Source organism: Gavia stellata, chromosome 4, assembly GCF_030936135.1.
Source record: "Gavia stellata isolate bGavSte3 chromosome 4, bGavSte3.hap2, whole genome shotgun sequence".
Taxonomy (NCBI): Eukaryota; Metazoa; Chordata; class Aves; order Gaviiformes; family Gaviidae; genus Gavia; species Gavia stellata.
Genome location: NC_082597.1, coordinates 1,236,357 through 1,262,965, shown reverse-complemented (window position 1 = coordinate 1,262,965; position 26,609 = coordinate 1,236,357). Strand labels below are relative to the sequence as shown.

The 26,609-nt window shown below is 65.7% G+C and overlaps 1 protein-coding gene across 1 annotated transcript in view; it reads right to left on the bottom strand.

Annotated features, from left to right (window-relative positions):
• Positions 1-26,609, bottom strand: part of SND1 (staphylococcal nuclease and tudor domain containing 1) — a 137,644-nt gene that overhangs the window by 21,954 nt on the left and 89,081 nt on the right. Inside the window, 1 exon segment of the mRNA XM_059816483.1 lies at positions 15,444-15,553. Within this exon segment, the coding sequence (XP_059672466.1) occupies positions 15,444-15,553 (110 nt within the window).

Below are 26,609 nucleotides of genomic sequence, written 5' to 3'. Positions count from 1 at the left end.
CGGGACGAACCTTCAGCCGGGCGGCCAGGCGAGAGGGGACGGGTGGAAGTGACATGTTGGTTTTATTGAATTTAATTTTAGCCCTAAATTAGAGCACCCGAGTAAAGCCTCTTCCCGCCGCTATATAAAAAAGGGCTGGAGGGGAGCGGGAGGGGGCGCGGGGGGGGCTCTGCGGCCGGTGCGGAGGGGCTGCGGGCGGCCGGGGCACGTGCCGGCCCTGCCGGGGCAGTGTGGGTGGTGTAGGGGCTGCAGGGTGACGGGGGGCTGTGGGGTGATGGGGGGCTGCGGGGTGGTTTGGGGGGAGTGGGGTGATGGGGGGCTGTGGTGTGGTGGGGGGGTGTGGGGTGATGGGGGGCTGTGGTGTGGTGAGTGGCTGTGGTGTGGTGGGCGGCTGTGGGGTGATGGGGGGCTGTGGGGTATTGGGGGGCTGTGGGGTGATGGGGGGCTGCGGGGTGATGGGGGGCTGTGAGGTGATGGGGGGCTGCGGGGTGATGGGGGGCTGTGAGGTGATGGGGGGCTGTGGGGTGATGGGGGGCTGCAGGGTGATGGGGGGCTGTGGGGTGATGGGCGGCTGTGGGGTGATGGGGGCTGCAGGGTGGTGGGGGGCTGTGGTGTGGTGTGGGGCTGTGGGGTGATGGGGGGCTGCAGGGTGGTGGGGGGCTGTGGTGTGGTGTGGGGCTGTGGGGCGATGGGGGGCTGCAGGGTGGTGGGGGGCTGTGGTGTCAGTGCAAGGGGCTGCAGCGTGATGCGATGGAGGGGTGCAGTGTGATGGGGGGGCTGCAGCGCGATCACTGCAAGAGGTTGCAGTGTGATGTGACGGAGGGGCTGCAGGGTGACTGGGGGGGGGGCTGCAGAGTGACTGGAGGGGGTGCAGAGCAACTGGGGGGGTGCAGAGCAACTGGGGGGGCTGGAGAGCGACCGGGGGCTGCAGTGGGATCAGGGCTGTTGCAGTGGGATCAGCGCAAGGGGCTGCGGCACGAGCAGGGGGGCTGCGGCGTGATGCGATAGAGGGTTGCAGTGGGATCAGCACCGGGGGCTGCGGCGTGAACAGGGGGGGCTGCAGCGTGCTTGGGGGGCTGCGGCGTGAACAGGGGGGGCTGCAGCGTGCTTGGGGGGCTGCGGCGTGAACAGGGGGGGCTGCAGCGTGCTTGGGGGGCTGCAGCGTGAGCAGGGGGGCTGCAGCGTGATGGTGTAGAGGGGCTGCAGCGTGCTGGGGGCGGCAGGGTGCTGGGGTAGAGGGGCTGCAGGGTGCATGGGGGGGCTGCAGGGTGCATGGGGGAGGCCAAAGCAGTGCTGGAAGTGCCGGAGCACCGGAGCCGGCCGCTCGCTGCTCCCAGGGCTGGGAAACTTTCCTGCCCCAATCTCCCACCGGATCTGCGGGCAAGGGGCTGCGGCTGCGGGGTTGGGGTGGCATGGGGTGGGGGGGAAAGCCGGCACTGCCGGGCGAGGGACAGCCGGACGGACAGCCGGACGGACGAGGGCGGGTGGGTATTTGCGGGCAGCCCCGTACGAGCATCTTCGTCACCGGCTTCGCAGAGCCGTGCGAAAACCGGAGCGACGGGAATATAAAAGCCTTTCATTGGTGGCTCCGGCGGCGATGCCAAGTGCGGGCCCCCCCTCGCACGCACGCCATCCGCCCGCCGCCCACCCCCTGCCCGTTTTTTGGGGGGGACGGGAGATTTCAGCTGCCAGAGATGCTTCGCCGCTCCCTGCCGACAGCCATCCCGGCCGGCAAGGGCGTGCCGGTTTGGGGTGCCCCACGCCGAACCCCGCTGGTGCATGGGTACCCCCTGCAAACCGCCCCACGGCGGGTCCCCCATCCCGGCGGGATTGATGAGGAGAACACCCCGGAGGGGAGCGGGGGCCGCGTGGCAGCTGCAGCATCCCGTGATTAAAACCTATAGCTTGTTAAGGATAATTTCTATGGCAACCTCGCCGGCGGGGACCGGCCTCTACACCGGCACGTGCCAGCACCCCGAGAGCCGGATGGGGCACCCCACGGCGCATCCCTGGCATCCCTGCGGCTGGGGGGACCCCACCGGCTCCCCGCTCCCCCGGCTGGGGTGGGCGCAGGGTTGGGGTGCTTGAGCGGTATAGGGGGACGGTGCCCACGTGCCGGGGCCTTTTCTTTCCCCGCCTGCGCACGGCGGCGGGTTTCGGCAAGAGCGGCTCGGTAATTAGCCGCCGTGCTTGGGAAAAGGCAAATATTTACTAAACGAGAATATGCACTTTCAGGAAAAAAGCAAATGTCACAGCAGCCGCCGAGAAACCCCCGCGGCGGTGGGACCCGGGGGGAGGGATGCTCCCCACGCCCGCCCCGGCGGCTGCGGGTCGCGGTGAAACGCGGTGGGAGGGTTGGTGGAGGCTCCCACCAGCCCGGCGAGCGGGGCACCCAGCCCCTCGCCGTGGCACGGGGCTCCGCGGTGGCACCCTCCCGGGGGTCCCCTTGCCCCGGTGTCACCGTGCCGCCATCCCAGGGCCATGCCCACCGCGGCAGGCAACCGTTACAGCGGCTGTTACGGCGACGTGGGCTCCCAGCCGCTCGGCACACAACCCAACATGGGGCTCCCGTTAATTATTCTTATTGCTGCGGATATTTTTGGCTCCGGTGCTGCAGATGGGTTTTTTTTTTTTGCAGCTCGGCGGGTTTGCGGCGGCGGCAGCGGCGTGCCGTAACGCAGCCTGGGACCGGCACTGCCGGCTGGGCCCGGCGGGGTTTGGATGCTCTCGGAGGAGGGAGGCGGGAGCGGGGCGATCCGCCGGCGCGCAGGAGATTTAACGACCAATAATTTAAGACTCGATTCATCGGAGCACAACAAAAAGCACTTTGGATTTTGGGCCCGAGGAATTCTGCAGACGGGGCAATTTTCCGGTAGTCCCAGAGGACCGGGCAGCTCCTGCCGGGATCGGTGCGGTGGTCACCACGGCAGAGCATTGCCGGGGTGCCGAGAGGGAGCGTTGGGGGGTGATAACACCCCCCCATCGCCCGCCTGAGCTGGGGGGGGACCTCGGCCCTGCAATCGCGGTGGGGGTCCCCGCGCCGGCGGCTGCGGCACGTGCCGCTACCGGTGCCAGCGTGCCGCCTGCACACGACCGGGTTAGCCGAGCGCAGGGCCGCGAGCCGTTGATCCTCCTGGAGCATCACCGGCAGCACCGCGGCCGCTGCCGGCCCCAACCTCCTCCTGCCCAAAATGAGCCCGGGTGGGTTTGTCACCGGGCCGGTGAGTCAGCAGCAGCCGGAGCCGCCGGATTAAAAATATACCCTCAGCAGCCCGGCAGGCAAGAGGGATGGGGAGGAATTTGGCTGCTCGCCCCCCAGTATGGGTCTTCCCCCACCCCAGGCAGCACACGTGTCCCCGGGCCACCGTGGGAGCCTCGGGGACCACCGCTGGGACCCCCACCCCGGCTGCACGTGGCGGCCGGCTCCCGCTCTGCCGGCTGGTGGTCCGGCACCGGCCGTACCCGCAGCCCCCCTGACCTTTTGCTGTGGAGGGCTTCGCCAAGCTCGGTGCCGCGGGGAGCGGCGCTCGCAGAGCGCCCAGTGATGCCACCCGCGTCCCCGGGACGTGGCCGGGAGAGGGTCCCCCTCCCCAGAGCGGGGTTTGGGGACCCCCGCCCGGGCCGCCTTCCCTGGGGCTCTGCCCTCCGCACGCTCGGCACGAGGGCTCCTGCCTGCCCGTGGCATCAGCCCCTCCGCCAAATTCTGAGTTATTACTTTTATTTCTGTAATATCCCACCCGCCGGGTGTGACCCCGGGGACACGGCTCCCTGCACGGGGGGGTGCTCCGGGGGGTGACGGGGACCCTGCGCCCCGGTACGGGCTCCCCACGGCCGACACGGAGATCCCCCCGCGCGGCACGGGGAGCTCGGCCGGGAGGAGGAGGAGGAGGATGAAGAATGGCGGTGGAGGAAAGCGGGTGGGCGAGTTGGCCAAGGGCTGCACCGGCAGCACGGCAGCCCCGGGTGGGCGGACGGACGGACAGACGGACGTCCTTGTATTAAAAATACCCAGAAGCAAGAAGCTGAGTGATGTCTGAGCAGCAGCCGTCAGCCCTGCGACACGCCGCCGCTCCCCTCCAGCTGCACGCCACACGCCGGGCATGCACGGCACCGTCCCTGCTCTGGGCTCCACCGGGGCAGGCGGGGAAACTGAGGCACGACGAGCCCCGCTGCAGCCGCTGTGCTGTACCCCAGCTCCCACGGCAGCAGCATCGGCAGCAAGGGGAAGGAGGTGGCTGAGCACCATCCTGCCTCTCCCCATTCCTCCCCAGCTGTCCCGGCAGCACCGTGGGGCTGTGCCGGCACCGGCCGAGCTGCCGCCATGTGCCAGGCCGCTTTCCCAGACCCATGCGGGGTCCCCCAGGACTGGGAAAACCCATCAGCTCTGTGATGGAGCGCTGGGGCAGCTGGCGGGGTTCGGGGTGCCAGCACGGTGAAGCCGTGGCTCTCCAAAGCTCCGCCGCGACATCCCGGGGCAGCATCCCGGCTTCCGCGTGGCGTCTCCGCCGCCGCCACGTGCCGGCTGCCGCGGCCCGGCTCCCGGAGGTGGAGCGCATCAGTGCCGGGCGAGTGGCCCCCACGTCGCGCCGGTAAAGCCCGACGGGACCCCGGGGACGGCTGGCACCGTATAGATGCAAAATAGCCGGCACCTTGGGGAAAGCCGGCAGCCTGGCCGACGTAATGAAATCAGGCACCTTGTCAAAAGAAGGCAGCTCATCTGCACAACACGGGCATGAGGGGGGAAGGCGTGGGACGGGGATCCGGCAACCTTCCCGGCGCTGCCTTGGCGCAAGCGACGGCAGCCGCTGAGCTCTCCCGTCCAACGCCCGGCATCCCGGAGCATCCCGGTCCAGTCCCGTGCCATGCTTCGTGCACCCTCTGCCCCTGTCCCCAGGAGGTGACAGAGGCGGCACAGCCGTGGGACAGCCACCCCTTGGGTCATGGCGGCCCTGCCTGCCCCTGGCCGGGCTGTGCCGGGACGCGGCATTCAAAGGCAAGAGCTGTCGCGGCGGCTCCGGCATCACCAAGGGGGTTTTTCAATGGCTTCTGCCATAGGAACGACTCCTTCCTATTACGGCAGGAGAGATGCCTTCCAGCGGGGAGCATTGCGCCTCGGCAAGCCGCCGTTTTCGCCCACGATTCCATAACCGGTCCCGGCTGTGGGATGCCGACCCCGGGGAGCACGGCGGCAGGCGGGGGGGTGCTGGGGGGGATGCTCCCAGGGATGCTCCCAGAGATGCTTGGGGGGATGCTCTCCCGCTCTTCAGCCCGTGGTCTCCAACCCCATTTTTTCTCCAAAGCTCCGGCACGGAGCGAGGGCTGAGACCCGCTGGCAAGGGTTCGAGGGCAGGCAGGGACCATTGCTGGCACCGTGGCATGGGCAGGCAGCGCTGAAGGGTGGGCAGGGAGGCAGGCAGGGATGCAGGCAGGGAGGCAGGCAGGGATGCAGTCAGTGAGGCAGTCAGTGAGGCAGTCAGTGAGGCAGGCAGGGATGTAAGCAGGGATGCAGGCAGGGAGGCAGGCAGGCAGGGATGCAAGCAGGGATGCAGGCAGAGAGACAGACAGGGATGCAGGCAGGGAGGCAGGTAAGGATACAGGCAGTGAGGCAGGCAGGGAGGCAGGCAGGGATGCAGGCAGGGATGCAGGCAGGGATGCAGTCAGTGAGGCAGGCAGGGAGGCAGGCAGGGATGCAAGCAGGGATGCAGGCAGGGAGGCAGGCAGAGAGACAGGCAGGGATGCAGGCAGGGAGGCAGGTAAGGATACAGGTAAGGATACAGGCAGGGAGGCAGGCAGGGAGGCAGGCAGGGATGCAAGCAGGGATGCAGGCAGGGATGCAGGCAGGGATGCAGGCAGTGAGGCAGGCAGGGATGCAGGCAGGGAGGCAGGCAGGGAGGCAGGCAGGGTGCAGGCAGGGAGGCAGGCAGGGAGGCAGGCAGGGATGCAGGCAGGGATGCAGGCAGGGAGGCAGGTAAGGATGCAGGCAGGGAGGCAGGCAGGGAGGCAGGCAGGGGGCAGGCAGGGAGGCAGGCAGGGATACAGGTAGGGATGCAGGCAGGGTGCAGGCAGGGATGCAGGCAGGGAGGCTCTCTGCCTGCTCCGCAGAGCAGCGCCTGCCCCTTCCCGGCTCGGCACAGAGCGGTGGCCTCCAGGGCTCCCGCAAACTGCTGACACAGCATTAAAACCATAATGATAAAGGAAAAACGTGGGCTACAAGAAAATCAATACGGGAACAAACCCGCTCCGTCCTGCACGCGCTGAGCTGCTCCGACCCCTGTCCCGTCCCGGCGGGATTTGCGAAGCCGGTATGGAGACGCTGGGAGTGGGATTGGCAATTCCCCATGGGGCGAAGCCGGGTCCAGCCCCACACATGGAGGGGGGGACAGGGGGGCACAACAAGCATCACAGGGAGGACTGCGTGACAGACGCTTGGGCGCTGCCCGTCCCTTTTCTCTCCATCGGCGAGGGGAGGGGTGAAGTGCTCCCCGTGCCCCCCCCCCGGCTCCGGCTGGAGCCCTACAATTTGGGGGGGAAATGGGAACTCCTCGCCCTGGGCAGGGATGCGGAGGAGAAGGGCCGGGGGCCGGGCTGCTGGGTGCCAGCGCCCCTGGGCATGGGGGGAGCCGGGGTGCCCGCGGGAGGGGACCCCCATCCTGGGGGTGTTCGGGTGGCTGCTGCATCCCTGCGGGATGGGTGTCCTGCCCCGGGGGGTGCCGGGTACCGGTGATGGTGAGGGACCAACCCCTCTGGCAAGCAGCCACCCACCCCAAGCCACCACCAGTCGTTAAGCCCCAGCGTCGCCGGCTCATAACGAAGCGGGCTGCCCGTGGTGTCGGCGGCTGCGTGCCCAACGTGCCCCCGGGGGCCGTAAAGGAATAAATCCGCTATTCCGCGTAATGGATTGTATATAATGACTTGGAGAGGTCACCGAAGGGAGCAGTATCATTAACAGCATGGAATAATTCCCCTCCTCTTCTCAGCCAGGTCCTCCGAGCTGGCCCCGGGAAGTCTTGGCTGAGCCATGTGCCGTGCCGGAGCAGCACCGGCTTGTCCGGCAGCACCGTCCCGGGCTGCTTTGCTGGCAGAGCCGAGCTTTGCACCCCGGGGTTTTCATGGGCATCGGTGCTTGGGGCATCCCCAGCGTGCCTGCAAAGCATTGGCACTGCGGATGGCACGGCATGGCACGGCATGGCACAGCACGGCACAGTGCAGCTCTGTGCCGGCACGGCTTTCCAGCTCTATCCCGCTGCTCCGCTCGGGTGAGCGGGGATGGAGGCGGCTGGTACCGTGCCATCGTGCCGTCCCAGCTCGGGGAGTCCATGGAAACATGCCAGCGGTGACCGAGCGCCGTGCCAGCACCGGCCCCGGGGGGGTGACACATCGCCTGCACGCCCGCCCCGCGTTCGGGGACAGGGTGTGAACACGCACAGGCAGGCAGAGCCGGGTGCCATCGTCTCCCACCGCCCCGGGGTACACCGAGGAGCAAAACCCCCCCTCTCCTTGGAGCTCGTCCCCTGCCAGGTCCGGGATGTCACCTCCTGTCCCTGTCCCCTGCGTCCGGCATTAAAACCCCGCGTTTGAAGCGCAGAAGTGAGGGAGGAGAAGGAAAAAAAGGGAAGAAAAAATAAAAGGCTCCTTTCTGCTCAGTTCCTGGAGGACTCGAGCATTTAGCCGAGGAGTTTAAAAGCCTGCTGACCCGGCACGCGCCGGCAGCCGGGATTACGGCGAGAAAACCTTCAAAGGGTCCGAGGGGCTGGGGGGACGCGGGCAGGGGAAGAGGACGAGCGGGCAGAGCCGGCAGCTGCTGGAAGACGAGGTCCTGCCGCCCCGGTTGGGTGCTGCCGCGCTGCCCGTGCCGGGCCGTGTGCCAAACACCGGCCCCGCTCTAAAAATATAGGCCTGACCCTGTTCTAAAATTACCGCTCGGCACCCGCCGCTGGCAGGGAAATCGGCCCCGAGCTGCGGATCCGGCACCGGGAACGGCTCCCGCTGCACCTCCCGGCTGGAAATTGCTGCATTGCACAAGAGCGGGGGGCTGAGGGGGTGCTGGGGGGGCTGGGGGGGGCTGGCAGGGACTGGGGGGGGCTGGCAGGGACTGGCAGAGGCTGGGGGGGGCTGGCAAGGACTGGGAGCGCTGGGAGGGCTGGGGGGGGTCTGGCAGGGGCAGGCAGGGGCTGGGGGGGCTGGGGGGGGCTGGCAGGGACTAGGGGGGCTGGCAGGGGCTGGGGGGGGCTGGCAGGGGCTGGGGGGGCTGGCAGGGACTAGGGGGGCAGGCAGGGGCTGGGGGGGGCTGGCAGGGACTAGGGGGGCAGGCAGGGGCTGGGGGGGGCTGGCAGGGGCTGGGGGGGCTGGCAGGGACTAGGGTGGCAGGCAGGGGCTGGGGGGGCTGGCAGGAGCAGGCGGGGGGGCTGGCTGGGCACCCCCAGTGTCCTGGGGCAGAGGGGACGTTTTGGGCCCATTTCCCACCATTACGGCACTGGGGGGGTGGTTTGCAGGGAGGGTGATGGGGGGGGGCTGGAGCTGTGACACCCCCCCCCCATGCTCCCCACTGGCTCCATGGGCAGTGACGCAGCCAGACGGGGGATGTCCCCATCATCCGGTTGCCGTGGAAACCGAAGGGAATCACCCTCCAGAGAGCCTCCGGCAACACCCCGGGACCCCCCCACGCTCCAGGGAAGCAGCAGGGATGCAGACAAGGAGGGCACCCCCCCCCGCGCCCCGGGAGCGAGTTGCCACCCCCCTGCACCCCAGGAAGGGGCTGCACCCCAGGAGGGGGCTGCCACCCCATCCCCTGCACCCCAGGAGGGAGCTGCACCCCAGGAGGGGGCTGCGGTGGTTTAAGAGCCCCATCGTGCCGGGGAACACCTGGGGTGGCCACCAAACCCCAAAGCCAAGCCGGGGTGGCCGCACCGTGCGGGGCGAGGGGACACCGTGGCAGGAGCCACCCAGGGCGAATCCGAAACGAAGGGTCTGGGGGATGTCCCCGAGGGACATTTGGGTCTCCTTGCAAAGGCTGCCCCAAAACGCCCCAACTCCCACCCCGGCTGCACCCCGAAACGCGGAGCCGGCAGCGCGGGGCTCGTCCTGCCCTTGCCACCAGCTGCGGGAGGGCAGCGCCGGTGCCCGACGCCTCTCAGCCGTGCCGCACCGGCTTTGCAAGCCGCTGGTTAAGGCGTGAGCCAAACCAGAGCCCTCTGTCCCCCGGGAGCCCCGGCAGCGCCTGCCCAGCCCGGACGGAAAGCAGCGGCAGCAGCAGCGTGGCAGTGGGCGACCCGCAACCCTGCCCACCGCGCCGGCCAGGCTCAACCACCCCGGTGCTGCCGGCATCGCCCTCCTCCCTCGGTGATGTCCGGCACGGTGCACGGTCATGCCCGGAGCAGGACGAAACCCGCAGCAGCCACTGCGATGTGCCACATCCATCCCAGGCTGGGGGTCAAAGCCGGCACCCTTCTCACGGCACTACGGGAGGGGACGGTCCCACCACTGCCAACCCACCCCGGGGCCGGGGGCTGCCCGCCTGGGGGGACACAGGAGCCGGCTGGAGCACGGGCCCCCCCAACCCCGGTGCCTGCCAGCGCCGAGACCCCGCTGGGCTCAGCCCGGGCAGCGGCGAGCCAGCAGCTGCGGCTTTGTTAGAGCCCCGATCGAAATTCCACGTGCATCGAGGCCAGATGGGGCGAGACACTGAAGGGGTCGACGCAGGAAGGAGGAACGCAGCCGGGGAGGCAGGGAAGCCGAGGGCGGCGGGCAGGCGCCCGCGTTGTGCCGTCCCGGCTGCCCGCGGCACACGTCGTGCCCCCCACGGCCGGCGTGCCGGCAGCGAGGGGCTGAGGACCCCGGGGCAGCCGCCTTCCCCGCGGGGCTGGAAGGTCCTGGGGGGCCGTGAAAGCCACGACGGCAGAGGGGAGAGGTGGGCAGGACCCCCCGAGCGCGGGCAGGAGGCGGGCGAGCAAGCGTAATGGGATGTGACAGGCCCTGGCTGGTGCGGGGCGGTGAGCGCCGGCTGAGCCGGAGCCTCCAGGATGTGCTAAGGAAGCACAGCGATGCCCCTGGGATGCGGGTCAGCAGTTTACAGCAGCCGGCCGCACGCCGCAAGATGCCGAGGAGGGACGGAGACGGCTGCGCGTCCCCGCGTCCACCAACTTGCGACGCTTCGGGTGGGCGCAGGCTTTCGCTGCTTCCGACCCCCACGGCTGGCTGCATTGCGCTGCGCCCGCAGCTGTGGCCACAACTGCATGCGTGCCCACATCTGCATCCGTGGCTACATCTGCATCTGAGCCACAGCTGCATCTGCAGCCACATCTGCATCCACAGCCACAGCTGCATCCATGCCCAGAACTGCATCTGCAGCCACAGCTGCATCTGTTCCCACATCTGCATCTGCAGCCACAGCTGCATCCATGGCCACATCTGCATCCACAGCCACATCTGCATCCGCAGCCACATCTGCATCTATGCCCACAACTGCATCTGCAGCCACATCTGCACCCACGGCCACATCTGCATCCATGCCCCCAACTGCACCTGCAGCCACAGCTGCATCTGTGCCCACAGCTGCATCCACAGCCCTGGTCCCCGTCCCCCCGTCCCCCCGTCCCCTGCCCGGCACCACAGGGCAGCCGCAGCCTGCGAGGCGGCGGGATGCAGCCATGCGCCGCCAGGGCCGGGTGCAATCCTGCAGCCCGCTGGCTGCGGCGGAGAGGGGTGAGCGGGGAGGCGCAGCACGGGCAGAGCAGCGTGGCCCAACCAGCACTGTCCTCATGCTCGTGGGCTCCAGGCGATGCTTGGGAGGAGGAGGAGGAGGAGGAGGAGGAGGAGGAGGAGGAGGAGGAGGAGGAGGAGGAGGAGGAGGAGGAGGAGGAGGAGGAGGAGGAGGAGGAGAAGGCCGGGGGAAACCAGGCCACGGCGCAGAGGCTGAGCATGCACGAGTGGAGAAAGCCCTCGCTGCATTGCTGCTGCCCACGCTCTGCCACGGAGATGGCAGCTTATCTGCCCCAGCCCCCCCACTCCTGCCCCAGCCCCCCCATTCCTGCCCCAGCCCCCCCACTCCTGCCCCAGCCCCCCCATTCCTGCCCCAGCCCCCCGGGACAGGGCAAGAGGAAGGTGCCGCCTTCTCCATGCGCAACCTGCACCGGCACCGCAGCGGGTCCGTACCCCACACCAGGAGCCCCCCACTTGTTTTGGGGGGCTCATTTAGTCCTGCCAGCAGCACTTAACCCCCCCAAAAGCAAAGGGCACCCCCTGCTCCCTTTCCACATGAGCCGGTGGAGGAACCCCCGTGCCGAGCAGCCGCCAGCACCGAAGCAGCGGCACCCGCTCACCGCGCTGTGCCGGCAGCCAGCGCCGTGCCGGATCCCGCCATCCACCACCACGAATGGCTGCACCTCGACGGGGCAAGGGTCCACGGGGTCGAGGGGGGCCAAGCTCCCGCACCCCCCGGCCGCGGCAGGGAGGAGGCGAAGCTGCGGCTGGTAACGACGGCTAATTTAAACGGAGCGAGGAATTACCGGCAGCACCGACGCGATGGTGTAAATATAGCCGGCGAAGGGAAGGGGTGAGAGCGGGGATGAGCAAAGTCATCTGTGCATAAATTGCAGAGTTTTATCTTGACAGTCACTCGGGGAGATGGCTAAGGGCTGCGGAGGGCATTTTTTATCCTATATTGAAATTATGAATCACGGCGTAATTACACAAAATGGATCCCGCGCTCTGGTGACACCGAAGTTTCAATCAGAGAAGTTGCACGAGTTAGGGAATTTTAATATCAAGAGACCTTAATGAGAGCACATTAAAACCGGGGAGGGGGGGGAGGCAGAGACAGGAGACAGGTTTACGCCGAATCCCTGCGCATGCTCGGCAGCCCGGATCCGGCATCGTCCCCCCGTCCCCGGACCCAGCCTCGCCGGCAGGATGCGACCACGGCACTCGTGTTCCCCGGGGAGAATTGGCAGGAAAAGCACAAAGCAGCACCCAAACCTGCCGCCCTCGAGAGCAGCCGGCAGCTGCCCGGCTCTCCCGCCGGGAACGCCAGCCGGGGGTGCCCAGCACGCGGCTTGCCGCGCACCCGGATACTTTCTCCTTCAGAAGATCAAAAGAAAGTAATGTGCGGTTTTTCAGCTGAGACGATAAAGCTGCTCCCCTGCAGGGCAATTTCTGCAATTAGTATTAGCCGAGGCCACGCAAGGTCGCGGCGCTGCCGGAAGCCTGCCGGCGGACGGGCCTCGCGCCGGTGCCGTGAAGGTGCCGCACCGGCCCTGCTGCCCTCGGCAGCTCCGGCGTTTGCCGCACGTCTGCCATGCGTCCACCGTGCATCCACCATGCAGCCACCACACATCCGCCACGCGCCCGCTGTGCATCCGCCGCGCAGCCCCTCTGCATCTGCCACATCCGCCGGGCAGCTGCTGGGCATCCACCTCACATCTACCACGCATCCGCCCTGCTGCTGCGCTGCATCCCATGCATCCGCTGCGCTTCCGCCCTGCATCCGCCCTGCATCCACTGCGTTTCTGCTGTGCGACCCCACACATCCACCACGCATCTGCCATGCATGCGCTGTGCATCCCCTGTGCTTCTGCTCTGCAACCCTACGCATCCACCATGCATCCACCATGCATCTACTGTGCATCTGCCGTGCATCCACCCTGCATCTGCCATGCATCTCCTGTGCATTCACTGTGCTTCTGCTGTGCAACCCTACACACCCACCGTGCATCCGCCCTGCATCCTCTGTGCATCCCCTGTGCTTCTGCTGTGCATCCACCATGCAACTGCTGTGCATCCGCCCTGCATCCCATGTTTCTGCTGTGCAGCCCCACACATCCACCACGCATCCGCTGTGCATCCCCTGTGCTTCTGCTCTGCAACCCTACCCATCCACCCTGCATCCACCATGCATCTGCTCTGCATTCACTGTGCTTCTGCTGTGCAACCCCACACATCCGCTGTGCATCCGTGCTGCATCCGCCGTGTATCCTCTGTGCATCCACTGCGCTTCCGCTGTGCATCCACCATGCATCTACTGCTCATCCGCCCTGCATCCACTCTGTTTTTGCTGTGCAACCCCACGCATCCACCACGCATCCTCCATGCATCTGCCATGCATCTGCCATGTATCTGCTGCGCATCCACCATGCATCTGCTGTGCATCCGCCCTGCATCCACTGTGTTTCTGCTGTGCAACCCCACACATCCACCACGCATCCGCCATGCATCTGCCATGCATCTGCTGTGCATCCACCATGCTTCTGCTGTGCAACCCTACACACCCGCTGTGCATCCGCCCTGCATCCTCTGTGCATCCACTGTGCTTCTGCTGCGCATCCACCATGCATCTGCTGTGCATCTGCCCTGCATTCACTGTGTTTCTGCTGTGCAACCCCACGCATCCACCACGCATCCACCATGCATCCGCCATGCATCTGCCATGCATCTGCTGTGCATCCACCATGCTTCTGCTGTGCAACCCTACACACCCGCTGTGCATCCGCCCTGCATCCTCTGTGCATCCCCTGTGCTTCTGCTGCGCATCCACCACGCATCTGCCTTGCATCCACCATGCATCCACCGTGCATCCGCCGCACATCTGCCTTGCATCCGCCCTGCATCCACCGGCAAACCTCTGCGGAGACCTGGCCCTGCTCTAACTCCCCCCCTCAGCACACCCCATCTGCGCGGAGGGGGCCCCGATACGGCTCCACGCCGGTTCCCCCCCTTCGCGTGGGGGGCACGGGGAAAGGCACCCCGACGCGGAGAGGCAGCGCTGGGGACAGGCAGCGTGGCGCTCGGCTGCCGCTCCCGGGATGGCTGCGCAGGAGGAGGTGCCGCCGGCCGAGGTGATGCTCCGGTGCAGCCCCGCAGCCCGTTCCCAGCACCCTCCTGCTCCGCCGGCAGAGACCGGGGCCGAACTCTGCCGGATGGGTGAAAGCCGGGGAGGGGGATTGGGCTGGTGGCCCTTGCGGTAACGAGCTCCTCACCCGATTTAAACCCCACGGCTGGGAATGGGCGCTATGGGCAGCGAGGCGCAACGGAGCCATCCGCGTTCCTCAGCCCAATAGTGGGGATCCCGGCGCGGGGGGTGGCTGCGGCACGCGGCATCCCCCTTCCCACCGGAGCTCTCCCTGCTCCCGGAGACAGACAATCTCTCGCCAAGGCGGCTGCTGGGGGGGGGGTTGCCCCATTTGCACCCCAACACGCCGCAGGGCAGCAGCAAAGCTCCCCCGGCGGGCGACGGAGCCCCCCCGGCGCGGCCGCATCCTGCTTCCTCTGCACTTTCCTTTCCTGCAAGCATCATCTCTCCGCCGTCATTCGCCAGGTGCTTTTCGGGGTCACCGCTTTTGCAGCCTTGCCCAGCACCCAGCAGGATGCGGCTCCCTCCGCCAAGCCGGAGACCCCCCCCCGGCGCCGTGCTGTGCCGCTCCAGCCCCGAGCCGCCAGGATCGCTCCAGGCGGATGCAGCCGCGGGAGCAGGGAGAGCAGGAGATGTCCAGCCTGTGCAGCACAGCCCGGCCTGGCTCCCACCGCAGAGGTGGGAGTTTGGGGGCTGGAGCTGGGTCCCCAGTCCTCCCCAGTCCTCCCCAGTCCTCCCCAGTCCTCCTTGGTGTGGGACTGGTGGCACGGCGGAGTGCGAAGGCAGGGTCACGCCAGCCAAACGCGGCGCACCAGAGCCACAGCCACCATCACGTTCAGTGCAGAGACCATGATTCAATATTGATTTCCACCAAGAATGATAAAATAAAATAAAGTAAAATAAAATAAAACAAAACAAAAGGGGAGAGCTGTCCCCACCTGCCCCCGGCCCGGTGCCGCTGCCGGGAGAAGCTGCCGATCCCACCGCTGCCTTTAGCAAGGGGAGATTTAGGGGCCGAGCAAACACGACGCCTCCGGGATTTACGGACCGGCTGCAAACGCCCGGTGATGCTGTCGGTATCATCCGGCGTGTAACGGCCGGCAGCACGCGGCTCCCACCCGCCGCAGGAATGGCGCAGCCCCTGAGCAGTGCCGGAGGTGCAGGGATGGGGGTCCCACGGGCACCGCTCTGCCCTGGCAGCCCCCGGGCACAGCCAGCCGCACGGCCCCGGCTCAGAGCCCCGCACACCGGGACATTGCCAGGGTCCGGCGCTGGCACTGCGGCGAAACCACGACGCACCAACACGAGAGCTTCGGAGAGGAGAGCGAGGCCGAATCCGACCCCAGCACCGCAGGAGGCTTTGCCGGCACCGTGAGCTGGGTCCGTGCGGCTTTTCCCGGAGCACCGAACCACTTGCAGAGACCAGCTGCGGCTCAGCAGCGCGGTGCAGCCGGAGCAGGGCAGCTGCCCCTGCCTCTTGCCTTTCCTCGCAGCCCTTCGGCGAGATCCGCGTCCCACGGGCATCGCCAGCCCCTCCTGCGCCGGCACCGAGCCGGCGTGCCGCAGCCCCCCAGTCCCGGCGCCGCCGAGCATCCCCTACCTCTCGCTGCATCACCAGCTCCTTGGTGAAGTGCGTGGCCTCCTCGCTGAAGGGCTCGCCCTCCTGCACCAGCCCGGGCAGGTTCCTGGCTCCCCGGGGACACTCGATGCCTGCGGGAGGAAGAGGAGGAAGAGGAGAGTGAGGCGCTCGGAGGAGGCCGGCGGTCACCTGCGTGCCATTGCTGGGGATGTCACCTGAAAGAAACTTTTTGGGGAGGGGAGGGGCTGCTGGAGGCCGGGTGGGACGCGACCAGCTCCTGGGACACAGGAGGGTCCCCAGCGCCGGCACTTCGCTGGCACCGGGGCGGGGAGAGTCTGGGACAGCCCTGGGGACAGCAGGGACGGGGACACGGGGACGAGCAGGGGAAGAGCCATCAAGGACGGGGACACGGGGACGAGCAGGGGAAGAGCCACAAAGGACGGGGACATGGGGACGAGCAGGGGAAGAGCCATCAAGGACGGGGACATGGGGACGAGCAGGGGAAGAGCCAGAAAGGACGGGGACATGGGGACGAGCAGGGAAAGAGCCATCAAGGACGGGGACACGGGGACGAGCAGGGGAAGAAGCATCAAGGACGGGGACATGGGGACGAGCAGGGAAAGAGCCATCAAGGACGGGGACATGGGGACGAGCAGGGAAAGAGCCATCAAGGACGGGGACATGGGGACGAGCAGGGGAAGAGCCATCAAGGACGGGGACATGGGGACGAGCAGGGGAAGAGCCATCAAGGACGGGGACATGGGGACGAGCAGGGGAAGAGCCATCAAGGACGGGGACATGGGGACGAGCTGCCTGGGGAGGGCTCCCTGCTCTGTCCCAGGCTGGGGGCCAGGGAGGAGCCCCTGTCCCTGTCCCTGTCCCCAAGCCACCCACCCTGCCGGAGTCGTCACCTCGCCTGGGTCTCTCCCTGCTGCAGCGGCCTCGCCAAGGGGTTCTGGGGACCCCAGGGTGCAGCCGGGGTGCGACACCCCACCCACGCCGTGCCACCGGGAGCCCCAGGCTCCCCCAACCACGCAGAGCCCATCAACCCCGCTGTGGCGCGGACCCTGCTGCACCGGTGGCACCGGCCATGCAGGGTGTCACCATGCAAGGTATGTCACCATGCCAGGCGTCCCCATGCAAGGTCCCCCGCAGAGCAGCACCCCGCCGCCGCGGTGGGGGAGCCGGCAGAACCCCGAGCTGCCTTAACAGCCGTGCCTGGTTCCGGGCTGCTCTTATTAACCGTACCAGCCGCCCGTGCCGATAACTCCGGCCGGGAGCCCGTGGTACGCGGGGATGAACTCTGCCGTGTCACGCCGGCCACGGAGGTGGGTCAAGCCGCCGCCCTCCCACCAGCCCTGTAAGCCGTCATTAAAAATTAAAATACTTGAAAAAAAGAGGAGGGAAGGAGGTTGCACGCTGCGGCGATCGCACCCGACCACGTCCGGACCCCATCTCTCCCTGACTCAGTTTCCCCACCTGCAAAGCGGGGTAACCACCCCAGGCTCCCCCTTGGCAAAGTGCTGCCAGCGCCGGCGGTGGCACAGATTATTAAACTGGGAAGTCCTGCATTATTAATTTTATTTTACATAATTCGTTATTAATGAAGTGCCGGGAATTACACTTAGCAGCTGTCTGAGCGCTCGGTCTGTGACGGAGCAGCAATTCTCCCGTCTCGGCGAGGGAGACGGTGGGGGGGAAAACGCACCGCGAGGCTCAGCCCGGCGCTTGCGGCACAGCTGATGGCAAAGGGAATGGGGGACCTCACCGGCCCTGCCATCGACCGGGGACACCGCAGCCTTGCTCCCCACCGGCCGCGTGCCGATGAGGACGGCATGGCACCGGCACAGCACCCGGCACAGCATCGCCAGTGCTGCGGTGAGGCCCCAGCACGCATCCCGTGCAAACATGCTGGCAGCATCTCCGGCAAGGAACATCCTCCAGCACCGCGCTGGGAGGGGAAAATGAGGAGCCAGAGATGCCAAGAGCATGTCTTCCCTTCCTCCTCCTCCTCCTCCTCCTCCTCCTCCTCTGTGAGCGAGCAGCGGCTGGGGGAAGGGAGCCGCCGCGAGGGTTTATGTGCCACGACGGCAATTTTTTTCTCAAGAAAATAATTTGAAGAAATAGCTGAGGAAGTGTCCGAGTCCTTAAATAAAACAAAAAAGCACAGCGCAGCGTTTTTACAAGCGCGGCGAAGGGCTGCCGGCCCCGCGGCGCCGGGGGATGCCGGCACACGGACCCGCTCCGACCCTGGACAGACTGTGCAGCAGCTCAGGATGCCACTTCGGATCCTCTCTCTGCCTCTGATGCCTCCTCAACCTACACGAGCGAAGCCTGCTTTTGGAAAAGGAAAACCTAAAAAGGATGGGATGAGCGGGCTCGGCCCCAGAAACGCGCCAGCTGCCGTACGGCGAGGGGAGGGGGCCGCCCGGCACTCACCGGGAGCTACGCAAGCCCGGCAAAGTTACCCAGCTCTTTAAAAAAACGTTACTAAACCCAAAGCCACGGCTCTGCTGCTCTTCCCGGGAAGCCGTGATGTATTAGACTGTGCAGATGAGGGATGCGGTTTAAAATGCTGCAGCGTGCGGCTGCCACCGCTCTCCCCTGGGGTCTCCAAAGAACTCCGCTACAAATCACTTCTGCTAAACGTTTTTGCCGGGCAGCGAGCCCCGGCGGCACGGCGGGGAGGGAGGAGGTGGCTGCCGTGGCTGCGGAGGATGCTCCGACCCTGGCCCCATCCCCGCTCCAGCATGTGGGGACAGGTGGAGTGTGAGGGCCGGGGACAGGCACCACCCAGCTTCCTGGGGCATCCCACACCATCCCGGGGCATCCCACAGCAACCCAGGGCATCCTGCAGCATCCCACAACATCCCTGTGGCATCCCACAGCAACCCAGGGCATCCTGCAGCATCCCGGGGCATCCCACAGCAACCCAGGGCATGCCGCAGCATCCCAGAGCATCCTGCAGCATCCCTGGGGCATCCCACAATATCCTGGGGCATCCTGCAGCATCCCGGGGTATCCCACAGCAACTGAGGGTCTCCTGCAGCATCCCTGGGGCATCCTGCAGCATCCCGGGGCATGCTGGAGCATCCCAGGGCATCCTGCAGCATCCCACAACATCCCTGTGGCATCCCACAGCATCCCAGGGCATTCTGCAGCATCCCAGGGCATCCCACAGCATCCCAGGGCATCCCACAGCAACCCAGGGCATCCTGCAGCATCCTGGGGCATCCCAGAGCAACCCAGGGCATGCTGCAGCATCCCAGAGCATCCTGCAGCATCCCTGGGGCATCCCACAGTATCCTGGGGCATCCCGCAGCATCCCGGGATATCCCACAGCAACTGAGGGTAACCTGCAGCATCCCACAACATCCCTGTGGCATCCCGCAGCATCCCAGGGCATCCTGCAGCATCCCGGGGCATCCCACAGCAACCCAGGGCATCCTGCAGCATCCCTGGGGCATCCCACAATATCCTGGGGCATCCCGCAGCATCCTGGGGTATCCCACAGAAACTGAGGGTCTCCTGCAGCATCCCTGGGGCATCCTGCAGCATCCCGGGGCATGCTGGAGCATCCCAGGGCATCCTGCAGCATCCCACAACATCCCTGTGGCATCCCACAGCATCCCAGGGCATTCTGCAGCATCCCAGGGCATCCCACAGCATCCCAGGGCATCCCACAGCAACCCAGGGCATCCTGCAGCATCCTGGGGCATCCCAGAGCAACCCAGGGCATGCTGCAGCATCCCAGAGCATCCTGCAGCATCCCTGGGGCATCCCACAGTATCCTGGGGCATCCCGCAGCATCCCGGGATATCCCACAGCAACTGAGGGTAACCTGCAGCATCCCACAACATCCCTGTGGCATCCCGCAGCATCCCAGGGCATCCTGCAGCATCCCAGGGCATCCTGCAGCATCCCGGGGCATCCCACAGCAACCCAGGGCATGCCGCAGCATCCCAGAGCATCCTGCAGCATCCCTGGGGCATCCCACAATATCCTGGGGCATCCCGCAGCATCCTGGGGTATCCCACAGAAACTGAGGGTATCCTGCAGCATCCCTGGGGCATCCTGCAGCATCCCAGGGCATCCTGCAGCATCACGGGGCATGCTGGAGCATCCCAGGGCATCCCGCAGCATCCCAGGGCATCCCACAGCATCCTGGGGTATCCCGCAGCATCCCGGGGTATCCCACAGCCGGGGACCCCCCCCATAAGGCAGGTCCCCGGCAGCCCGGGGTTTGGTTCAACCTCGTGCCGCCCAAGCGCCTTTATAACAGCTAATAAAGGGGGTTTGGTGCTCCCCGGCTGCACCGGCAACAGGGAACGGAGCGGGAGCGGGAACTGGGAAGGGGCCGGAGAGGAGCCGCAGGAGCCGGTGTCCTCCGGCGGTGCCGGGAAGGGCTGGGCTGTGCCGCAGCCAGCCACGCTCCCCACGCCGCTGGCAGGGCAGGGCGCGGTGTGCCTGGCAATAACAAGGCAACCGCATAACATACAATATATGTAATAAATGAGATGTATATATTATTTTATGTATATATAATTTTACACATTTTACACGCACGAGAGCACTGCTTGTCCGTGGATAAATAGCCGGGGAGAGCCGGGGGGGCCAGGCCTCCCCGGCACAGCCATAAACCACTAATAAACATCCAATCTTGCCAGATTCGTGGCCACACCGGCTAATCCCGGGAGCCGGGGGCAATCGCCGCGCACGGCACGGCACAGTGCCGGCATCGCCTGCCTCTCCCCTCCCTCCGGGAGCTCATAAAAAAAACTCTCTCCGGTTTCTCCTGGGAAAATTTCTCTGATTTACTACTGAAGTCCCACCACCGCTGGAGCGGGGGCTTTTCCAGCCCTAATTTCTGGGCTCTAAACAGCTTTTTTCCCCTCCTTGCTGTGCCATAACTGCGACCGGCGCGGTGAGCCGGGATGGCACCGCACGAGCTTTGCCTGTCCGGGAGTGCTTGTGCCAGTGCTGAGTGCCGGAGAACGATCTCCGGGAGGATTTATGGGCTTTGGGAGAAACAGAGGATGAGCAGAAGGGAGGAGGGGAGCCGCGCGGTAGCACCAGTCACCGGAACGAAGCCACCCGGTAACTGCGGGGCAGCACACTGGAGTGAGACCTGAATGCCGAGATCCCGGCGCTGTTGGCCGGCAGCGGGCAGGATGCGAGTCACTGCCGCGGCACCGGGCTCCAGGCAGGCGGCCCAAAGGCTTTGGGCCGGATCCTGCCCTTGCAACCATCAGCGCCGGGAAGGATGATGCCGCCCGTCCCCAGGGGAGCCGAGCCGGGGCTGGCGGTGATGCCGAGGCGCTGCCGCTGCCGTCCCCTCCCTCCGCGGCCGCCGGCAAGCAGCCGCTGCCTCTTCCCGCAGGCAGCATCCCCGGCGCTGGCAGGCGCACGGCCGGCCTCCGAGTCGTGATGGCAACTTGGCTGCTGCCGCAGAGCCCGTGTGGGAGCGCGGTGTATTTTTAACACTAGTCCCTACCAAAATAGAGGCTGTCGGGAACAGGGAAACAGACGGCAGCGGGGAGGCAGGAGGTGGCCGGGCGCTGCCGAACCGCGACGGCTCCTGCTAACGCAGCCCGGAGTGGGGGGGCTGCCCAGGGACCCCCAGCCCGGGACCCCGGCGGAGGGGCGCGGCAGCCGGTGGCGATGCTCGGCTCACCATGGCCCCGTGCGCCCAGGGCCTGGGAGGGAGGGACGTACGGACACGCCAGCCTGGCTTCAGCCCACAGGGAGCTGCTGCTGCGCTGCACCTGCACATCCGCAGCATCTGGGGTCACTGCATCCTGATGCTGCACATCCGCAGCCTTCGGGGGTCACTGCATCCTGACACTGCACATCCGCAGCCTTTGGGGTCAATGCATCCTGATGCTGCACATCCGCAGCCTTTGGGGTCACCGCATCCTGATGCTGCACATCCACAGCCTTTGGCGTCAACGCATCCTGACGCTGCACATCCGCAGCCTTTGGGGTCACCGCATCCTGATGCTGCACATCCGCAGCCTTTGGGGTCACCGCATCCTGACGCTGCACATCCACAGCCTTGGGGTCAATGCATCCTGATGCTGCACATCCGCAGCCTTTGGGGTCACTGCATCCTGACACTGCACATCCGCAGCCTTTGGGGTCAACACATCCTGATGCTGCACATCCGCAGCCTTTGGGGTCAACGCATCCTGATGCTGCACATCCGCAGCCTTTGGGGTCAACACATCCTGATGCTGCACATCCGCAGCCTTTGGGGTCACTGCATCCTGACACTGCACACCCGCAGCCTTTGGGGTCACTGCATCCTGATGCTGCACATCCGCAGCCTTTGGGGTCAACGCATCCTGATGCTGCACATCCGCAGCCTTTGGGGTCACTGCATCCTGACGCTGCACACCCGCAGCCTTTGAGGTCACTGCATCCTGACGCTGCACATCCGCAGCCTTTGGGGTCACTGCATCCTGACGCTGCACATCCGCAGCCTTTGGGGTCACCGCATCCTGATGCTGCACATCTGCAGCCTTTGGGGTCAACACATCCTGATGCTGCACATCTGCAGCCTTTGGGGTCAACACATCCTGATGCTGCACATCCGCAGCCTTTGGGGTCACTGCATCCTGACACTGCACACCCGCAGCCTTTGGGGTCACTGCATCCTGATGCTGCACATCCGCAGCCTTTGGGGTCAACGCATCCTGATGCTGCACATCCGCAGCCTTTGGGGTCACTGCATCCTGACGCTGCACACCCGCAGCCTTTGGGGTCACTGCATCCTGATGCTGCACACCCGCAGCCTTTGGGGTCACTGCATCCTGATGCTGCACATCCGCAGCCTTTGGGGTCACTGCATCCTGACGCTGCACATCCGCAGCCTTTGGGGTCACTGCATCCTGATGCTGCACACCCACAGCCTTTGGGGTCACTGCATCCTGACGCTGCACATCCGCAGCCTTTGGGGTCACCGCATCCTGATGCTGCACATCCGCAGCCTTTGGGGTCACCGCATCCTGACGCTGCACATCCGCAGCCTTGGGGTCAACGCATCCTGACACTGCACATCCGCAGCCTTTGGGGTCACCGCATCCTGATGCTGCACATCCGCAGCCTTTGGGGTCAACGCATCCTGATGCTGCACATCCGCAGCCTTTGGGGTCACTGCATCCTGACGCTGCACACCCCCAGCCTTTGGGGTCACTGCATCCTGATGCTGCACATCCGCAGCCTTTGGGGTCACTGCATCCTGACGCTGCACATCCGCAGCCTTTGGGGTCACTGCATCCTGATGCTGCACACCCGCAGCCTTTGGGGTCACTGCATCCTGACGCTGCACATCCGCAGCCTTTGGGGTCACCGCATCCTGATGCTGCACATCCGCAGCCTTTGGGGTCACCGCATCCTGACGCTGCACATCCGCAGCCTTGGGGTCAACGCATCCTGACACTGCACATCCGCAGCCTTTGGGGTCACCGCATCCTGATGCTGCACATCCGCAGCCTTTGGGGTCACTGCATCCTGACGCTGCACACCCGCAGCCTTTGGGGTCACTGCATCCTGATGCTGCACACCCGCAGCCTTTGGGGTCACTGCATCCTGATGCTGCACATCCGCAGCCTTTGGGGTCACCGCATCCTGATGCTGCACATCCGCAGCCTTTGGGGTCACCGTGTCCCCACACCGCATATCCGCAGCCTTTGGGGTCCCAGCATCCCAATCCCCGCTGATGCAGCTGCTCTGCCCCATGGCCACAGGGTGAAAAAATGAAGCAAACACAAAAAAATCGTGTTAAACATAGCTCAGTTCCCGAAAGCTGAGGCATCATAGGATAACTCAGCCCGGAAAGGGTTTTGGGAGGTTGTTTGTCCCATGCGGGGTGTGGGCACGGACTGGAGCGGGCACAACCGTGGGGGGCTGCAGCCCTGCCCTGCAACTTGGGGAGAAAGTGCATTTTCACTTCTTTTTCCCCCCAAAAGCAATAGATGCCCCGACTTGGCACCCTGGGGCTGCAGGGCTCCTCGGGGCAGCCCCTTCCCGCGGCGGCGGCCGGTCTCGCCCCCGGCTGCCGAGGCGGCGGTGAGTTACGGCCGTTCCCCGGGGAGATGCTGGCAGCCCGTATACGCCGATATCCATCAGCCTCCTCGCAGGCGCACGCAGATGAAACGCGGTATCTCCAGCCCCGCCTCATCAATACGCAGCTCCGCCGGCTCCTCTGCGAGATTTAGGGGTGCCCGACCCCTGGGGCCACGCGGCACCCGTACCCCAACAACGCCGGGGGTGCGGCACGGCCCCCCTCGCCCCTCGGGGCCGGATCCTGCTAACGCTGCCGCCGGCCCCCGCACCGAGAAGGCGTCAGGCTGCAGAGTCTCGCCGGGAAAGCGGAACCCGGGATTAAATTAGCGCCTCTCTATTTGCACATATTTATAGCACTCAAACGTATATATTTTAGCTGGAAAGACGGGATGAGGCTCCCTCGAGAGCATCCCTGAAGTCACATTTACAAGGGACCCGTCTTCTCTTTACGACGCTCATTTGCATTTGATATATTAAAAAAAACGAAGGCATTGATAAAATGCAGATATTTATCATATTTCTGGCTCCGCTCGGGAGCACCGAGAGCAGCTCCCGGGAACGGCACTGGCTGGAAAACCAGTAGGAAAAAATAAAAGAGCGTGTGTGAGCACAGAGGGTAAAACCTCTCTCCCAGCCCCGACGCCCGCGCTGCCACCAGCCCCCACCGCCCCGTGGCCCCACCGCCGCCTCCCAGCATCCGCCCGCATTATTTTATATGATGCAATTACTTCGGCGATGAATCAATTAGCTGAGGAGTAACCACCCCGCGGGGCGCAGTGCAGGGCGCAGTCCGCCCCGCAAAACCAGGCGAGCCAAGGGAGCGCCGGAAGGATGCGTGCGGGGAGGACGAAGCGTGCCGGGGGGGACACAACGAAGCGAGGCACCTTCCCCGCCGCCGGCAAGGGCTTCCCCCACCCTGGGGAAGCTGGGAGGAGGGCTGGAGGCTCAGGGGATGCTCTGGAAGCCCTGGGGGGGACAATGGCCCTGGGGTGCCACACACGGGGACCACAGAGCAGGGACATAGAGCAGGACCATGGTGGAGGACCACAGAGCAGGACCATGGTGGAGGACCACGGAGGAGGACCACAGAGCAGGAACACAGAGCAGGACCATGGTGGAGGACCACGGAGGAGGACCACGGAGCAGGAACACAGAGCAGGACCATGGTGGAGGATCATGGAGGAGGACCACGGAGCAGGGACATGGAGCAGGACCATGGAGCAGGGACATAAAGCAGGACCATGGTGGAGGACCACGGAGCAGGACCATGGAGCAGGGACATAGAGCAGGACCATGGTGGAGGATCATGGAGCAGGACCATGGAGCAGGGACACAGAGCAGGACCATGGTTAAGGACCACGGTTAAGGACCACGGAGGAGGACCATGGAGCAGGGACACAGAGCAGGACCATGGTGGAGGATCATGGAGCAGGACCATGGAGCAGGGACACAGAGCAGGACCATGGCTGAGGACCACGGAGGAGGACCACGGAGCAGAGACATAAAGCAGGACCATGGTTGAGGACCACGGAGCAGGACCACAGAGCAGGACCACAGAGCAGGACCATGGTGGAGGATCATGGAGCAGGACCATGGAGCAGGGACACAGAGCAGGACCATGATGGAGGACCATGGAGGAGGACCACGGAGCAGGGACATAGAGCAGGACCATGGTGGAGGATCATGGAGCAGGACCATGGAGCAGGGACACAGAGCAGGACCATGGTTGAGGACCACGGAGGAGGACCACAGAGCAGGGACATAAAGCAGGAGCATGGTGGAGGATCATAGAGCCGGACCACGGAGCAGGAACACAGAGCAGGACCATGGTGGAGGATCATGGAGGAGGACCACAGAGCAGGGACATGGAGCAGGAACACAGAGCAGGACCATGGTGGAGGTCCACGGAGCAGGACCACGGAGCAGGGACACAGAGCAGGATCATGGAGGAGGACCATGGAGCAGGGACATGGAGCAGGAACACAGAGTAGGGACCCCCACAGTGCAGGGACCCCCATGGAGCAGAACCATGGTGCAGGACCATGGAGCAGGGACCCCACGGAGCAGGACCACGGAGCAGGGACCCCCACAGAGCAGGTCCACAGAGCAGGGCTCAGCCAGACGCAGTCTCCGCCGTCGCGGGGCTGGGCGCCCCCGGGGTGCCAACGCTTGGAGGTGGGGGACAACCCGGCTGCTCTGCCCTTACGCTCAGTTTGGTGCAGGTGGGGTCCCCCCCAGCAGGACCCCTCTCTTCTCCCCTCTCCTCTCGCCCCCGTTTCGCCCTCCCGGTGCAGCCAGCGGCTCACCGCAGTGACCCACCCCCCCGAAAACCGAGGCCTGGGAAGGCGGGGAGCCCCCCCGCCACCTGACCTTTCGTTAGCTGTTTCACTGAATAATTGATGAGGGCGGCGCGGGCTCATTAGAGGTGGAGCTGCTTCAATAACCAAGTTTGCCTTACTCAGGGTAAAAGTTTAATTTTCCAGCGCCGTGAGCTGGGAGAGGTGCCAGCTCCCCGGTCCTGCCCGCCGGCGGCTCCCGCGGGCACGGTGGTGGGCACGGTGCGCCAGTATGTGCCGGCAGCTTCCTTGCAGCTTTCCGGAGAGCCGTGAGGGCAGCCAGGGATGCGGGTGGGATCCCAAAACCGCCCGGCTCTGCCATCCACCCGGCATGCCGCGGCGTGCCGGCCCTGCCGCCAAAGGGCTTCACCCAGCCGGGCACCCGCCGTCCCTGCGGCTCCCCACGGTGTGCCAGGGCAGCCGAGGAAGGGGCCACTCCGACCCCTCCAGGGCTGCATCCACCGGACACCGGGGTCTTGCTTTAGGCTTTGCCACCGGCCGGAGCAACTGGGGGCGAATCACCCCGCGTGCCAGGCTGAGGAGGGGACGGCGCTGATGCCCCGAGCTCGCCGGCATCCACCGCGCCGGCTCCCGGCACTGCCGTCAGGATGCCGGGAGGAATCCAGCCAAAGCCCAGGAATACCCACGCTGGCAGATGTGCGGGGTCTGCAGTGGGGGAAGACAGAAGGGGCGCGTCATCTTCCAGGCTAATTAGCACGTTACCTGCCTTTGGAGCCCGTAATTAGTGTATACAGCTTGATTAGAGAGCCCCAGCTGGGGAAGG